This window comes from Diprion similis, chromosome 12 (assembly GCF_021155765.1).
Source record: "Diprion similis isolate iyDipSimi1 chromosome 12, iyDipSimi1.1, whole genome shotgun sequence".
Classification (NCBI taxonomy): domain Eukaryota; kingdom Metazoa; phylum Arthropoda; class Insecta; order Hymenoptera; family Diprionidae; genus Diprion; species Diprion similis.
Window position 1 is genome coordinate 17,741,393 of NC_060116.1, and position 19,195 is coordinate 17,760,587.

Here is a 19,195-nt window from a genome sequence, read left to right on the forward strand (position 1 = left end):
GATGCTAGAGTGTAAACTTTGTGCGAAGAAGAAACACATTTTAGGAAATGATTATTAATTAACGAAGACACTCGAATCATAATGAACATGAAAGATACAATTTATTCATAATTTGTGGAATATATAAGTTTACATAGAAAGGACACTTTTCACGAAAATGCGACTGCCAATATTAGCAGGATAAACATATATCCATAAAACAGCTTATGTTATCTTATTGTTGACTTAAATTCCTTAGAAAGCACATTTTGTGGCCTTTCAATCATAACATGTGGTGTTATTTCTTGGTTGTACGCGGCGAGCACTGATTGCAAGTTCGGTTTTTCTAGTTGTTGACGAATACAAACATATAACGTGAATAAGCCAAAAAAACCGTGCTCAGATTATACATACTGCACTAAGCAAGATATGGCCATTCAAGCATTTCAAGGCTAAATGTATTAGTCGTAAAATATCGACACTTGCGAAAAAGCTATAAAATATATTCTGATAAGGTACAAAAAGATTTCAATTTTACAGGTAGTTAGTTTAAGCCCCAAATTTACTTATAGCTATTTAACTTATTAACACATTTTGTTTGTGCTGACATCGATTCTGGCGACTTGAAAACTGCCGAGAATAATGTTAGTAGTTGCAAACCGTGTGGCACAAACTTTATTGTACATCAACTTTGTGGAAGATCATATACAAGTGGTTAATTTATTCAACATTATGACAACTCAAAGTTCATAGGCAATATCATACTGCTATTTTACTTCTTTTTTTTTGGTCTGGAATTTACTACACGTTTTGATAAGCGATAGAAATGGGAGTAAAATTTTATCCAACGAAATGCATTAATTCGGACGTTTGATAAAATCTATGAACGATTACAATGAATTCATGTCTTACAAAAATAATCATACATTTAATCCAGACACGGTTCAGTGTATAAATATATCCACGTATAAATTCAGAGATTTTTAACGGATTACTGTTCAATCGATATGCACAAAGTAGACGTATGACTTCACGGTAATTCGAATCTAATAATATGTATATGTAATATGAAAACGAAACCTATGGTGCATTTTATGTCAACTCGATTAGGTCCTGACCCCACTTATTTTTTTTTTTTTGGCGAAATTTTTTACATCTTTCTGAAAAATCCCCTATGAGCAATTACCCCTAGTAGTAGCCCCACTAGCTACGGGGTTGAATATCGTGAAAAAACATCGTAATTGTGAAATCAGGAAAATACCTACCAAAAATGGAGTATTTTGTCTCGATAATTATGGCACAACTTTACTTTTCGGGAGATCATGAAAGAGTTTTCGATGACTGAAATAATTTGAGATTTAATTTTAATGATTAATATAGCATTTTTTCCCGTTTTCGTTCTTCGAAAAATGCTGTAGGTGACTAGACACGTAGGATGAAATTGTTTACCATTACGGGTTTTTGTGTCAAAAATTATTGGAACAAAATACAGCATTTTTAGTACGTTTTCAAATTTTACAAGTAATACGTTTTTCACGAGTCTTGACGATTATTGCTTAAAGAGAATTGTGCAGAGAAATGTGAAATTAAATTTTGGGGTTTCCGAGGTCTTACGATAGCCGTAAAAAATTTTAGGACGAACAAAATATATGAGTGTCAGGACCTGGTCGAGTTGACATGGAATGTTCCATATGTGTAACGCAGATTTTTATGTTACCATCTATAAGTTTTTTAGTAGAATCATTTAGCTTCACAGTAAAATAATCTCGAAAGTTTGAAACTTAATTTTCAAATCGGGCTATCAAATCACTATTGGTTACAAGCATAAACAAAAATGGACTAATTGACTTGTGCAAAAAAAAAAAAAATGATTCTAATATCTCTAACTCAAATATAAACTTCAGTAGATAAAATATATATACATTTTATTTCTTTGCCTCGTCACTATTACAATATCAAAAAATTATGAATGACTGTATATCTTTGAAAATAATCACAATCTAGCTGATATTTGCATTTGATATTTTAAATCCTGACTAGGAATATTTCAAAATTATGGAAAATGTGTCATTCTAAAACTACTTATTGAGTAACATATATTGGGCAGATATTGAACATCGACAGAACACACAAAGATAAAAATTACAAATGGAAATGCCAAGGCTAGGCAACTGGTATTACTCTAGTTCGTGTTAGATGTTATTTCTTGCTAATCATTACTAAAAATAAATTAAAATAATAGAAACAATTAATAAATCAGTTCTTATTTCTCCTTTTCTATAACCCTCACTTCAAACCGTTATCACCAACCCTTCATGGCTCTCACATGGTCCATTTTTGTAATCTCAAAAACGCAGTCCATTCCCCAATATGACATTGCCTAATGCTTAACACGTTATGCATACTATTAACAAAATTACCGTATCTCATATATATACATATAAAGCATACCTGATCTAAAAATCCAGATTATTTGCGATTCAAGTTGGTTCCACCATCAAAATAACTATCGTAAGATACATTTGTCAGTCAAAATGACCAAATACTGCAAACAATAGGTATTCACATTGGACGCTCATCAATTGTTGACACTGTGCAAACTACAAATACTTGAGACTTCACTATTAACCTTTTTCACTGTTAGTGGTACAATCTAGTACATTTATTCACGAGAAATAAATTGTTCGTAATATTTACACATTTATTGCACATGAAATCATTATTAAAACTTAACAGGTGCATGAAAATTATATTTTCTTGAAACCATTAAACGAGATATTAGTTGCATGTTCCTCAATCAAATTTTCATACACGTGACACTTTCAATAACTAATTCAGTTTCAATATATTTCCTGTAATTTTCCATAAAAATTCAATTTATTGATATATTATTGTAATATAATCGTTGTGTAGTATAGTGTATGTGTGTATGCATAGTGGTCCACGTATTGAGTATTATTATATTTTTCTTCAAAGAATACGGTTTCAACGAGTTGTTGATGCAATTGCATTGTTGCCAAATATTTTATACAATCATTATAACCATCGCACAGTTGTTAAGTTTTACAACAATACCTATCGTATTATAATTGAAAAGAACTTCCTATAATACACAAATAATCTTTCCCTAGAGTTATACAAATTGCTTGCTGTACTAAGTTTTTCTAACAAAAAATTTAAAATTTCCAACAGTAAGAATAATTTTCACGCCATTGTATGCAATACAGTGGAAATCAATTCATGTTTAATTCAAAGAAAAGGCTGATATTTAAATACTTTGATTGAGGATTTCCTAAGGCCCAATTATTCCATACGTTTAACATTCATCCGACAACTAGCTGTTTTCTATTCACGTATAGACACTGAATACTAACAAAAGACATTCCACACTTAAGAATTACCAAATTCCCAACAATTCTAATAATCTTGCGGATAATTTGTTGTTTTTCATACTTGGGTACACAGGTACTAGCACCTAACCATATTTAAATCTGACAGCTGTATGTAATGCTGTGATACTAATAATACATTCACAAAATTAAAATTGAATTTTGTACAACGAACCATTGATCAAATATTACTTGAAAAAAGTGAAAAAATGTTAGCATGATAGCTCTTAACAAAAAATGCACTCTCTAACTAGATTACGTAGGCTGTATTATTTGTATTCGATGTATATTGAAATCTTTCACGACTAAACAGAATGATGTGTTCATCTTATTTACAATTGTGACAATTAGCGTCGAAGAGTAGACGCAAACAACAAATAATTCAATTTACAATATTTATTCTAAAATGTCGAGCAATCTTTCGACTGTGAGAATAATTATCATTTTGTAGTTTTCCCTGACAATATAGAGCAGATGCGAACAAATATACAATTAGGTACGTATGCTTATTCAGCTGGCCATATTTCGTCCGCAATCGCTGATTATGCAAATGCTTGTCATATAAGTTACTAACCTATCGTAACGAACAGAAGTGATACATATGCAACATCAGCTAAATAAATTGGATCGAAGTTACAACGAAAAAAAAAAAGATTCCTTCGAATTACATTAATAAAGCTCTTCCCTTAGATAATTTAGCAATGACTCGTCCAAATCTATTCTATCAGTTCTTTATAACAATATTTCTATACTTAATACTGGTCCATGAAACTAGAAAATGACCGTCCAACATATATTTATGATATGCGCTTACAATTTGTAATTGTAATGTAGAAACAATTATTATATTATATTGATACATTATATAATATAATATCCCCATATACAGTATTATGTATTGTGTGTGTTTAATGTTTTTCTACTCCATGTGTGCAGGTGTGTGTGTGCTAGATATTTCTACAATTAGTATTCTTATAAACCAGACTTGTCATTTTACATTGAGCCATCTATTACAATTACCTTGGAAGGCAAAGCTACCAGTTGACCGTTTTCAAATTTATTCGTTGCAGAAAAATATTCAACAGGGTATGTGCAAGCCACATAATTCATTAATCACAAACAAGGATCGTTTCAATCTTCCACTAATATGAACTCAACTCTGAAAGATGTGTCAACAAATTCCACGGAAACAAATATGTAACGACTTAGAATGTTATGAAAATCTTGCATATCTCTACTAAAGAATACAACCGAAAGTAGATAAAGAATGGTCACCTTTCAGAAAAGTCCTATTGAGTGGTTTTTGGTTTTATCACCACAGCCAAAAAATATACTACGTATGATATGTTCAACATACATTCAATATGTAAGCAATGCGTAATATAAGCATATGATTTTACCCTTGGTGATAGGGATTGCAAAAATTTTTACACCTCGCAATGATCCTTGTATCTATCGCTTGGCTAATGAAATAGCGATTTTTGATATTTCTAATTGTTCTTCGCTTTCTTCCTTTCTTTTCCCTGTTACTTTCAACGGTCAACTGCTTGCATTAACACATTTCGCATCATAGAAATATTGAAGAGAATCTCAACAGATTCAAACAGAGTTACAAGAAACATACGAAGTTTCTGCAGACTCATGGCCTGGGCTAAACTATCAGAATATACAACACCAGACAATCATAGTAATACCGATTAATCAGAGTTACATCAAACGAATCAGACGTCACAGCGATAATCATTAAACATTATTTAAATTCCTACATGTAATTGGCAAGTTTCAACAAATAGAAAATACTGGAATAAAATATCAATGTGTTGAATATTATGTGTGCACCCACATAGATGTGCTGGCGTTGTAACGTCTGAACAAGTATACACTTACGCCTTGAAAATTGTTCTAGCTTAAATATAGATACAGGTCATTCTTGCCGATATTATAGCTTAACATTGGTCATTTTTGTTCAATATTAATTTACGTATTCATATTATAATATATATTAAATATTTTTGTTAATGTTCTTACATATTTAGTAATATCACATGCAATTAAAATAGGATTGTCGGACATGTACCTACTAGCGCTATGCTATATCAATTCGATATTACCATTAAATGTTACTTGTATAATGACCATTAGGTTATGTTATGTTATGTTATATTATATTATATTATATTATATTATATTATGCAGGCCTGGCTCTTTTATCTCTCCATTTCATAATAACATTTTTAAAATTCTATTTTTCTTCCTATTTTCATATCTCGTTGAACATTTGCATTTCATAATCTATGAACCATCTAGAAGTATAATACTAAAGCCAAAAAAATGCACGGAAGCTGGTTGGAACATTATTACATGTTATTTGCTTTGTGTTGCATGGTAAAGAAAAATGTCAATCCATTGTTACTCGGAGAGATGTTGTGGCCACCCTGTAACACGCGAGACTAAGTAACAAACAGCTAACAAACTAACACCCTGCTATGTATTTGACACCTATGGACATTACAATCAGTTGACGTTATCGACCGTTAGGCGTAAGCCTGGGCATGCACAGGTCATTGTGCGTGCAAGTGGGTTTGGATATCTCATTGTCGGTTTAAGTACTATAGCTGCTGCGTGCTAAATATATTTATAATAACTGCTTAATGGATTTATAGTATTTATGTTATGCAATGATACTTAATTTTAAAGTTGAAAACTTTTACAATCAGATTCCAATTGATAATAATATCCAGTAGGCAGTTTCTTTAAAGTAGTTAGAAGGTATTTAAGTTATATGGTAGGGAGTTGAGTATAATGTACAGTATTGGCATAAAAGTTATCACAGTTAATATTCTGCAAATGCCAAAAGGAAACTTTCTGAAGCAAGGCGCCCAAATTGCCGCTCACATTTGTGTTATGCTTCTATTTTGTTAATCAGCTATTTCTTAGCCCATTTAATTTTCGACGCCTTTTGTCATTTGACGATTAAATCTAGAGCTTGCTACTATTGTTTTTCTCTCAGCTTCTTTTCACAAATTGACCATTTCTCTACCGCTACGTTGAATCTCATATTCATCTATTCAATGAAAATATTTATATATACATAAGCAAAAGCCTTGTGTGATAATTTACTAGCGGACGCAAGATTGAATCATAAAAATTTAAAAAACTGAGCAGTCTGTAGTAACTGCAATATGTACGGTTCTTGTATGCGTATACTGAAAACGTGCGGTATGTTACCAAGATAACTGATGAAATGAATGTACCAAATTATGACGATCCTCGGGAATTTGTAAGTAACCTTTTGAAATTTGATCATCAAAGAGTTACCCTTTAGATTCTACATCACTACAACGAATTCGGATACATCCCGATCCCCGACTTTTGTGTAGCTACAAGTTGTATGCAAAATCTGTGGCAAAATTTCGTATCAAATATGCTGTATGTAGTACAATACACGAGCGACAAACTCAACAAAATTTAGGAATTTAGAGGCTAGACTTACTTTGTATATAGATGGAATTTCAGAGATTAAACTTCGTCTCAGATATTCACTATATTTAGCATTATATGCCATCACTCAATTGTCAATATAATAATATATGTATAGTGTAGTGGACAGCATTTGGATTGCTTTGCGACGTCAATATCAATTACCTTGCTACATTCATCAAACGAACTACATTCGTAATAAATTCATGTTAGTTGAAAATACTTCTTAAAAATCGCATGAAAATTAGTTAAATGTCACACTTTTCGGGTCGTAATTAGGAAAGGCCACATATATCTATTCTAAAAATTCTATCTAGCATTTTAACTATTTTTTTTCTTTGTAACATTCCATCTACTAGACAACTTTCTTCACATCTATAGACGAAAATTGACAATTGCCCTAATAATCTAAATACTTGTAACAACTCAGACGTCAAAGTATTACGGAAATCTAACGGCAAGTGAAGACGACGGTTATAACTTAATTTTTTAGCACAGTAAAGATATTTTAAGGGTTAATAGTCAAAAAGTGGCGTGCTTTATGATCAAATTCTCAATAATTCAAATTCCAAGTACTATACTAGAGATGGAAAATTGTTTAATTCTAGTAATCGTTTGCAGACCTGAAATGTCCAGCCTTGAAAATTGTACAAATTCCTAACTGTTCGTGAAATACTCAATGCTTCGTTGATATGCAAATCCGACCTAGAAGCTGACCCTGGTAAGTTCGTTCACATATTACTTGTTTTTGCTATTGTTTGCACCAAAATAACATATTTAGCGAATGGCACAGAGTTGCCACGTATTTAAAAAGTTTGTGTTACTACACAATCTCTACGTTTGGGGTAAAAATTTTTAATTGTGATCAACCTCCATATTCACGAACCACACGCAGCGTATGCAACTACTTATCATCTCCCATTGGTGCAATATGAACATGATTATGGATGTAGGATGAATCAAACCTTGCTTGAATTATTGCACACAGCTAGTTTTAAAATATTTGAGGTAAAGTAATGCTTTTCACTTGCAAGAATTATAAAAAATGTTTTCAATAATAGGCAGCTATCGCAAGGACTAAATTGTTATGCCATTGGAAGTCAATACCTCAAAAGTAGAAAATAAAATGAGCGAAACAGAAATCATCGTGGTTTTTTTGATGACCTGGAAAACAACTTTATAAATTACATGAATTAATGGTTCAATCAATATACCTTATCTATAATCTGAAAAGTAACTTCAATAATTTAGATCGCGTCTTGCCTAAGCACAGTCGACATGGCTGGAAAGATGTGTGTTGCTGGCTTCTCTAAGCTTCATATTGAAAAAAGTATCTTTGCACGTCTCAATTACTTTTCTTTCAAATTCGGCATCATACAGAAGTGTAGCTTGGAGGGCATTGTACATACCAGTTCTGGCTAAGCGGGATGCCTTAGTTAATTCATGAATGCTTCCTGCTAGGGCCATTATATCTGAAAAAACGCGATAAACCAAACAGGGCTTGTTGAGCAGTGGCAAAAATTTAATATCAGAGTGGCGTTGAACACATGCTGCAAGAAATTCACTTTTTTGTATGGTCAAGAGCACCATAAAAGGAACAAAGTTTGATTTTGATTGTTTTGAGAACATACTAATCATTCTTGCATTTCACCCTTCGTTGTAACATGGGTTCAGATAAATCCTATTGATTCTCAAATGGCTACTATGTCAAGCTTGAGTATTCATCAAATTCGTAAAAAAAAAAAAAAAAAAAAAAAATTTACTTCCCACATTACAGAATATGTTTTCAGATACATATGTGTATGTATCAAAAGACGTGGCCCAAAAAAGTTCTTGAAATTTGTGTAATTCCAAAAAAGTATTTATTTTGCAGAAAAAATCTATATTTATTTATTAAATCTGAAAGTGGTGATTTGCCACAAAAAACGTCTGTTGGGTGTTTCAAAATAGTTTACCTACGTCAATGCCTGAAGTTTGTCCACTAGGGTGGTCGTTATTTGGGGTAAAAATGAATTTTGCCCTATCCGCCCCTTACCCTAAATCGGTTTGAAATACGTAAAAAGTAACGCTGTAATTTTTTCAGATTCTTAATAAAACGTTTAACCCTTGACTGTGGGGGTTGAAGTTTTCCATTTAAAATACATGGGGTATTCCTGCGTTTGCAGTCACTATTTTACTGTGGGCCTAAATATGTTTGTAAAATTTTGAAATTATCAGAAATTAGTTTACAAGCATGTTGCTACATGGAAAAAATTTCCCAAACCCCTACCCTCAAAATGTTTTATAACATCACCATAATAATTATATATATGGGTCAAAATTCCGGACGACAGCATGCGTTTGGGCCTCATGGTCGACGATTGTTCTGTAACTTTAGGGACACATAGTACCATATGAGAGTACACTCTGGAATTTTTTTTGGATTTTTAAACCCACCAGTTTCGCTGTACCGATGACGTCATTTTTTTGAAATTTCTTAAATGTCGTGTTTTAATCAATTTTTCTGGACCCCTGTAACTTGAAAAAAAAAATTTTCGACATCGATTTTCATCGGAAAAGATCTCAGCTTTTCGAAAAAAAATATTTCCAAATACGTGCCAATTCATATAAGTATAGAAAAATAGTTTTTTTCTTTAAAAAGGCGTTTTTCTCAATGAGCCTACACTCCAATTTTTTTTTTCATATTTTTTTCGGATTCCTGAGGTTTGTTTACACGAAAAAACCTTTTTTCCAGAACGGGATCTCTGCGGCATCCGACTGTAGAATAATTAAATATAATCTGAAGTTCTGTAAATATTGAGAAAATAGTGCAGATACAATACTGCTTATTACGCTAGTATTGTATTGTATTGTTATTATCCTTTTTTTAAAAATCATTATAGGTTTTTAACTCGACTTTTTATTTATTGGTACTGTAACGTAAGCATTTGACTACGACAAAAAATAATAATACCTTGGAAGCAATATAAGATAACACGATTTCGTGGGATGGGTGTGTAAACGAACTTTAAAACATCCATTAATCTTTCATGATAATATTTATTGACGCATGTTTAATTTTGCTCAAAAAAATACTATTTAACAATTTTTACTTGTTTTACATTCGTTGATTTGGAGTATATTTTCGCATCTGCGTATCCTAATTTGTTTTTGATGGGAATGATAGCGTGAAAACCCTTATATTGCTTCCCGGGTATTATTATTTTTTGTCGTAGTCAAATGCTTACGTTACAGTACTAATAAATAAAAAGTCGAGTTAAAAACCTATAATGATTTTTAAAAAAAGGATAGTAACAATACAATACAATACTAGCGCAATAAGCAGTATTGTATCTGCACTATTTTCTCAATATTTACAGCACTTCAGATTATATTTAATTATTCTACAGTCGGATGCCGCAGAGATCCCATTCTGGAAAAAAGGTTTTTTCGTGTAAACAAACCTCAGGAATCCGAAAAAAATATGAAAAAAAAAATTGGAGTGTAGGCTCATTGAGAAAAACGCCTTTTTAAAGAAAAAACCTGTTTTTCTATACTTATATGAATTGGCACGTATTTGGAAATATTTTTTTTCGAAAAGCTGAGATCTTTTCCGATGAAAATCGATGTCGAAAATTTTTTTTTTCAAGTTACAGGGGTCCAGAAAAATTGATTAAAACACGACATTTAAGAAATTTCAAAAAAATGACGTCATCGGTACAGCGAAACTGGTGGGTTTAAAAATCCAAAAAAATTTCCAGAGTGTACTCTCATATGGTACTATGTGTCCCTAAAGTTACAGAACAATCGTCGACCATAAGGCCCAAACGCATGCTATCATCCGGAATTTTGACCCATGTATTTTTTTTTTTTTTTTATTCACTTCCTCGTTTTTTTATAAATGTATTTGAAATAGAATAATTTTCTAAACGAGTTACAAATTCTGAAGTATTGTCTCCTTTTTTGCGTCTGGATACTCACACGGAACGAACAACAAAAATAGTTCATTTCATAAATTGTAAGTGAGTATCGAAAAAATCATCCAGACGCAAAAAAGGAGACAATACTTGAGAATTCGTAACTCACTTAGAAAATTATACTATTTGGAATACATTTATAAAAAAACGAGGAAGCAAAATAGAAAAAAAAATTATAATTATTACGGTGATGTTATAGAACATTTTGTGGGTAGGGGTTTGGGAAATTTTTTCCAAGTAGCAACATGCTTGTTAACTAATTTCTGATAATTTCACGATTTTACAAACATATTTAGGCCCACAGTAAAATAGTGACTGCAAACGCAGGAAAAGCCCATGTATTTTAAATGGAAAACTTTCACCCCCACAGTCAAGGGTTGAACATTTTTTTTTAAATCTGAAAAAATTGCAGCGTTACTTTTTACGTATTTCGAATCGATTTAGTTGGCGAAAAGGGTAAAATTCATTTTTACCCCAAATAACGACCACCCTAGTGTCTATGAGTGTAAAGGAAAAGTATAATCCAAGTAGAAAATTTTTGAATTATCATGAGAAAGCCATGCCCAGCAGTTATTCTATAAAGTTGAATGTGGGATTAATTTAACCTCGTGTAACAACGAAGAGATGGAAAGCCTTTATTGCCTACTGTAACTTGAAAACAGATAACAGAGTCACTACATTTGTATCAGGTTAACAACGAAGTATCCCTGCCATATTGTTGCATAGAGTATAACAACAATTATTGAAATATGAAAGGATATGCGCGATTTTCAAAATTCCAATAGGGTATTTCTTGAAAGGATTGACTGCATATTTTCACAAAAAGTACCTGGAAATGTACCAGAGTATCGCATCTATCTTTCAAGTGTACTATAATCTACACTACTAAAACATAATCTAAAAACACTGTATTAGTAACTTAATTATTTTTATAATTACAGTTATTGTCATAAAATTATAATATTATAGTCATAAACTATAAAATTATAGTTATAATTATTGTCACAGACTGCAGAATATCAAAACAGCCCAGCCTTAAGGGTTCTATTGGCCAGAGATTGTAACAAACGAGGAGAAGTAAGGGAAAACAGAGCAATAGCAGAAAGAGTAAATAAATCATCAGCCTATTATAATTGATACATACCCTTGTCATCATGCATGGGAATGCAGTGAGGATTTTCTTTCTGCCGTTTAGTTGCATTTGCTATTTCTTGTTTTCGTCGTTCCTGCACGTACTTGATCACCTCAAGCCAATATTCCATAGCTTTATGAACCCGCTGATTCATTGTAGCACCCCGAAGACGTTCCATCTTGAAAATATGAGACAGTGAGAATTGATAATTAAAGTAGTCCGAGCTTGGAACGTAAGAATGTAGGTATTTCATATGCTAGGCTACAAAACGAGAAACCATGTATCACGCCAGCACTAATTACCTCCATCAAGCATAAGGAACTCGTTGATAGTGAAAAAGTTGAGAAACAGATCGACCTAGACATCACGAAAGAGTACACGAGGTACAGGAGCAATCTAACAACTCTGCTCAAGAAAGCAAAAACTAACTACCAGAGAGCAAAGATAGCAAAGTGCGCCAACAACCAAAGGAAGCTGTGGGAGACCATAAACAGAGCCATGCGTAAAATAGGGACGAATCCGCAGGATACTCACGAAATCTGGGATGAAAAAGACTACATACTCTGAAAAAACATAGAAGTAGCTAAGGAATTCAACGCATTCTTCAACAGCGTAGGCAATAACCTAGCCGACATAATCACACGTAGTCAGAACCTCGGGCATCGTGACGGAGATACCCGAATCCATCTTCTGCAGTCCTGTGTCTATGGATAAGATCTTAAAGATACTTGGGTGACTGAGGATAAACAATGCCTATAGCGAATAGGCATTATCTTCAGCCCCCTGATGTTCATCCTTTACTTCAACGATCTTAAGCTTTTTAACTCCTCTGGGAGAAACACCTCCTATGCAGATGATACAAACATGGTATACATCGGCTACTCGTGGGAGGATGTTAAGCAACGCATAGAAAAGAACCAATCACAAACCCTTGAATGCTTTTCATGTAACTCCCTGATGGTAAACACAGGGTAAAGGAGCTGCACTCCCCTTGCCTCCTATCACGAGAAACTTCCTAGCGTTCCGCAAGCTAACCATGGCAGGTGATGTCCAGGTCGAAAAAAGAGACTGTGTTAAATTCCTGGGTATATATCTAGACAGTAACCTAAGGTGGAAGAACCATGCATCCAGCACAGCTGCCAAACTGAGACGAGCCGTTTTCGTGTGAGGAAAGCTCGGTAGTTTCCTGAACACTAAACACCTGTTCCAGATATATCACTCCTTCTTCCATTCAATCCTCACTTATGGTATAATCGCCTTGGTGGCAGTATATGACACAGTAGTCAAGCTGCTGGAGCAGGACAATGCCATAAGAAAGGTGAGCAAATGAGCTCCCATAGATGACAATGACATCCACACCACCGGAGAAACCTTCATACTTAGCCCTGTGCTCCAGAGCCTCAAAAGACGCCCATTAAACAACGTGGTGTTACGTAGCAGAAAAAAAAAAAAACCACCAGGAGCGCCACCAATAACGACATGAATATCCCAAGAAAGAGGCCGACCATAAGCCAGAGAGCCTTTACCGATGTTGGGCCAAAGATGAACAACCTAATGCTTAGAGAAAAAAGGGAACCGGCACTTTCAAGTCTGTAAGAAGATCAATCTCGGCATGACTGGAAAAATAGAACATCTACCTCAGACGTGTTTGGCGCAGCTTGAGAGAGATTACCACGCACTTGAGACTGATGAAAAACGATACGACTCCCCCCCTATCCCACGCCACACTAACCGTGAACGACTTTATTGTATTCCTTCTCGCACTGGCTCTCTCCTCATTCGCTAATATTTCACGTCGTTTTATATCTCTTTAATGTATATATTCTATATTCTATTATATTATTTTATACTAGTCACACAACTTTGCAATAACGAATTACACTTGAAACGTGCACAAGGATCACGTGTCTTTTTGGGTTTTTACATGACACTCGAAGTATTACTACTAGAGAAGGGTAAGAGTGATGGCGTGTTGCATATTCTCTTTGTGTATCAATAAATAAATAAATGAATAAATAAATACATTCCTACTGATTTTGAACCGAATATTAGAATGCATGTTGGATGTTTCTCTCGATTAGTATGTGATGCTCTTACCTTGGCCACAAGGGTAATAACACGCGCATGTTCTCTCAGATGATCAATTATCAGCCGGTCAACACGTGACGGATTCCCTTGTAAACGCGGTGTAGGTATATTATTGGCACTGGTCACACGTTTTCCTGGAAAGTGAGCAGCTAAGCCGGCCTCGCATTTTTTCCGCTCTTTCTCCAGCTGCTTGAACTGTTCATAGGTCTGCTCCAATCTCAGTTGTAATATGCTAGAAGGGCCTGAGCGCCTAGAAGTGCTATTCCTGAGTCCTCCAAACAATACAGACATAGGGTGCAATGGTGGAACAGATACAGATACGGGCACTGATAAGACTGTGGAAAAAACATTTCCAGCATGCACCAGCCCAGTGTTGAACAAAACGTCGGGTGGTGGCATAGGATGGACCCCTTGAAGTTGGCGTTGTTTCATCATTTGGTTAAACATTTCACTGCCTTGTGCATTTCCTGCTAATGTCGGAGCGAATGACATCGATGAAGGATACGAAATTTCACTCGATAAATCAAACGAATCCATGTTGTATGCCATATTTTGTTTCTTCATGTTACTCTGGTAATTATTCCCAGTGGTACTGAGTGTCTGTGTACCTTTCAATGTATCAGTATTATTGGTTGTATAACGCTGGTATCCATTCGGTGTTTGGTAATTATGTTTATTAGACATAATCGTGCAACTCCTTGAGATCAAATTTCTTGGAAATCCAATGGGAGAATAAACTTGATGATTCTCTCTTTGTTTTACATGAGGACTAAGCGGCGATGTATGTAAGTTATTGTTCATCCTCTGATCCACGATTCCTACTGATGATATAGTTTCAGAATTACTGGGATGAACCTTTGGTATCGATGGGTAATCATTCAAATAAGGATAGCAGTTAACCATTCGTTTATAACTCTGATCCATTGGTGTATCTGTCCTCAAAGCTTGTGATTGTTGTTGTAGGAAGAGGGACTCATTTGTTGTATCGACCATACCTAAACCATTGGGATCTTGTATGTCTCGATAATCATCAAATCTGGTGCATTGAAAATTATTAGGTATACAATTCTGTAAACCAGTTTCTGCTGGAGAATAATGCTGTAGCGGTGAATTGGACAAAAAACCTGAATCACCACTCAAATCAGTCATAACAGAGTTTGGCCTGTACATTTGAGACGCTGCAGTTACATTGTAAGAATCATGCATGCTCAGCATTTGATTATTTTTAGGTTTTCCAATGCTAGGGTAATCGCAGTTGCTTTGTGATTCCCAATCATTTGATCTAGTGCAACTCGGAGAATCCATTGGCAAATTTGAAGATAAATTCAAATTGAAGTCAAGATTGCCATGTTTCTGAATTGACTGGTAGTTCCCGAACAGATCTTTTGTGCAATTTGGTGATATTAATGTTTCCGACCAGTTAGACGTTCGCGAACTGTAACTTAGCCCGTTTGTTGTGGTGAGCAGTCCATTTGAGAGTGATGCATAATTTCGGTTTTCATTCAAGTAACAATTGTTGTTGGACAATAAATTACTTTGTTGGGTAGTAGGTCTCTGTAGCTCGTTTATGGAACTGTTGGAATAGGTGTTACCTTCGCTCAATGTATTTCCTGTACACACATTTAAACTTAGAGCGTGTAATCGACTACAGTACTTTTGATAATTGTTTTCGTTGTGAGATCCGTCGGATATACCCGTCTCAGTGGTATAGCAGTACCTTGTTTCGCCATTGGGCTTCAAAATAGAAGGTAATAATTCGTTAGCGGTATGGACGTCGATACGCTTGGAATATTCGGACTGATATTGCGGTAATCTGGTTTGTCGATCTGCGAAATTGTCTTCAACAATATTAGAATCGTCATCGAGAATTTTGGCAACAAGATCATTGACCATGCTATTGTTTAGATCCTGACAATCCTCATCCTCATTACTTGCCTGGAAATAGAATAGTACAGGATTACTGGTTGGGTTGATTCAATAACAAATGTTTAACCTGAGATGCCTCCGAAAAGAGCGAAAGTATTCTGTTGAGATGAATTATGAAACAACTTCAATAAACTTAATTACTGCAAAAAGCTCAGATATGTTTGGAACTAATCAGTTAATTATAGGAAGCACAATCAAAATACAAGATGCTGATGCGTAAATTAATAATCAACTAACTTGATTACTCGCATTGACGTTGAGTAGGTCATAAGCCCATGGATCATAATCGGCGCATAGTTTGGTCACAGTCCTATTTGCATTTGCTTCGAACATCGTGATACTTTGTTCAGTCTGCAACAATCATTTATGTGTGGTCCGATGATTAGCAATATGGCGATTACATCGAATTAGCGTCAGAGTGTTTGTTAGGACTCCAATCAGAGAAAGTTGCAAAATCCTAGAAAAATCCTAGAACATGGATAAAGCTCAAGTAGTAGAGATAATGCTGCCAATTGCACTGAATTTGTCTGTAATATACAGTTGATGGTCATTCGACAATATAATGCACTTATTGAACCCTCTAATATTTCAGGGCAGCACATGTAAATTCAATTGGTATAGTTGACAAGGTTTCGACATAGGATACGTTTTTCAAAGATTATCAGGAGAGGTCAGATGTATAAATTTAACAGAAATGATAACGAACGATCTGGGAAAATGAGCACATGTTGTAAATACAACATTGTGTAGTCAAAAAAAAAAAGCCAAGCTCATTTCTCAAACGCCTTGATTGGTGCAAGTTTCGATTGGTCAGCTATAGATATGAAATCCAGAGTACAAGGAAGCTGACACACAATTCGTCGAAATGTTGAAATAACATTGTCATAAATAGGCAGTAGACGGAAAATTCATATAAATAATGTAAAAATGGCTAAAAATCATAGTTTTAGAGTTTGATCATATCATATTATACCTATACCTTGTTATATTTACCTTATAATATCCCAAGATCTACTTCACAGTCAAACCTGCCTTTCTTTAAAATCAATGCCTCCCTAATTGAGTCTGCACCCTTTCATAGATGTATGAAATTAGTAAACGTTAACAAATGGATTAACGACTTTTTCCACCTTGGGAAAAATTCGTTTACGAACATTATAACTATGAATCTTGATAAGATAAAATTAAAAGGTGTAATTCATTTAGTTTAGTATTTTTATTTATTTTCTCTTTTCTATTGGTTTTTGTTAATTTTCTGCCCGCCATACTATGTAACGTATAGACAGATTATTATTTATACTGTCTTTTCTTCTGTTAGGTTCTATATCTGTATTGCATACATCAATGAATAAATGTTACCATTCTCTTCAATGTGGATACTAATTATAACATGGGTTGAACTATAATTCACAATATTTTTACTACTTACAATGATAAAAAATGACTATATTGTTTCGAGTACAAGTGGAGGTTTTTTGCTGTCAACATGAGCCCCAAAAATTATCCTAGACTTATAAGCGAGGTTGATTTATATCAGGGATTTTTAGGTAAGTTACCTTACAGACTAAATTGTTTTCCATAAATAGTCTAATTATCAAATTAGACCAATGAAATTCACACTGCGGTATTTCAATCTACCTTATTTTAATTGTTAAAAGTACCTACTTAAGAAAATTCCAATTTATAACTTAATAAGTAAATATACTCTTGTGATATCAATTTAGTTGTAAAAGTCGGCTAATATTCAGTACCCAAAAAAGACTCCTGAAATGCAGAATGAACAGTAGGGATCAACTTCTATCCAGGGTCAACTTATATTTGGGACAATAGGATATACTGTGATTATATCGGTGATCCAAGGATAAAACATCGGGATTTGTAACTAAGACAAAGGTTACTAAATATTGTGCATAGGTATGAACTATTCTTCGACGTTCACTGGTCATGTTCGACCCTTTCCGGATGGTATTAAACACCCCTAATGATCAGCACTCTATCTACATTTCGATGTTGGCAATATCTACAAAACAAGTTTATGAATAAATTTACCTGAATATGAATTGATAGACTAAAATCATGATAAGGGAATGTCTCAATGATACCTTGCAGAAACTGAGGGTATTATTGTTGAAAATTGTTGATAAGCTTGTTAGGTCTAAAATCATTATGAGAACACATTTGCAAAAAAAAAAAATATGTATAGGTACGACTCATGCATACATACAGCACCGTTATATACGCTAAAATGATGTATCTTCGCACTTAATACGTGATACTCAGCCCACAGGTTAATCAAATTAACAATCAAATTTTTAGACATTCTTAGCTGATGGCTCGAAATCGTCGGCTAGATTTCTTCAATATCACGATTATCATTGAAGACGTGCATGCCGAAATGCACATGCAAATGTAGTACGTAGGATGCCGCAAATATGTACGTAACATACATACGTAACTATCATTCATGATTTAACAATAAGCATTAAAGTATATTTTTATGCACAAATAGGTGTACTGCGCCACTCGGAACGCTAAAGAGATGTATACTGAAAGTAGGTCCATACATCGAGGCCCGTAAAGTTTTTGGAAGAAAGCTTTTTAGAAGAATGCAATTTGACAAGAAGTCCGATGCCAAGCTTTGATGCGACCCCAATTATTAAAAGAAAAAAACCTGTAGCCATCTATTAAATCTAGTAGTAGAGACAAAGAACAAAACTAGGCCGAAATCGGCAGAATTGTTGATAGAAGTAACATCTTTCAGATTGGGACAAACCTTGGAAAATGCTACCGTGCGATCTGCTCGTCCATCCACCGCCAACGTATCACCACCGCCGACGGAGTGCACACAGCACGCACAACTCGCCCGTATACACCCGTACAGTGCCCGTACCTAAGCTTCTGTCAAATGGAGCGATAGCACTATCTTCAGCAAGAAAATGCCAATGGCCGGGACAGCGTTTAATTGTTGCCCGACCGACACGAGATGTCGCAACCGATCCCGTTCCTTTACGTTCCTTGAATTCGTCCCGCCAAAACTGTAATACAGGCCAAAGCCTTGTTTCCCCTATGTTTCGCGATAGCTGCATAAAAGTTATGGCTTTGAATATTATACAGTATATACGTACCCACCTGCCGTTCGATTATGGGGTATGTATATGAACAAGTTTCTAATTTGTTGTAATTATTCCCGAGGTTGACGGACGTATTAAGAAGTTTACTCAGGACTTGTGTGTGCAGCGTGGTTA

The 19,195-nt window shown here is 34.4% G+C and overlaps 1 protein-coding gene across 1 annotated transcript; it reads right to left on the bottom strand.

Annotated features, from left to right (window-relative positions):
• Positions 1-5,630: 5,630 nt before the first annotated feature.
• On the bottom strand, positions 5,631-18,958 carry LOC124413294. The gene is made up of 5 exons (XM_046893795.1): positions 18,724-18,958; positions 16,188-16,301; positions 14,034-15,959; positions 11,949-12,114; positions 5,631-8,320 (listed from the first exon to the last, which is right to left on the bottom strand). Exons 2-5 carry the CDS (start codon positions 16,281-16,283, stop codon positions 8,112-8,114), a joined length of 2,397 nt encoding a protein of 798 aa, XP_046749751.1. The 5' UTR covers positions 16,284-16,301; positions 18,724-18,958; the 3' UTR covers positions 5,631-8,111.
• Between the last annotated feature and the right edge of the window lie 237 nt (positions 18,959-19,195).

Coding starts and splice junctions, on each gene's coding strand:
- LOC124413294 (XM_046893795.1), bottom strand. CDS start 16,283: ATGTTCGAAGCAAATGCAAATAGGACTGTGACCAAACTATGCGCCGAT. Junction 15,960..16,187: donor ACGTCAATGCGAGTAATCAA/GTTAGTTGATTA, acceptor TTCTATTTCCAG/GCAAGTAATGAGGATGAGGA. Junction 12,115..14,033: donor TTATTACCCTTGTGGCCAAG/GTAAGAGCATCA, acceptor CATATTTTCAAG/ATGGAACGTCTTCGGGGTGC.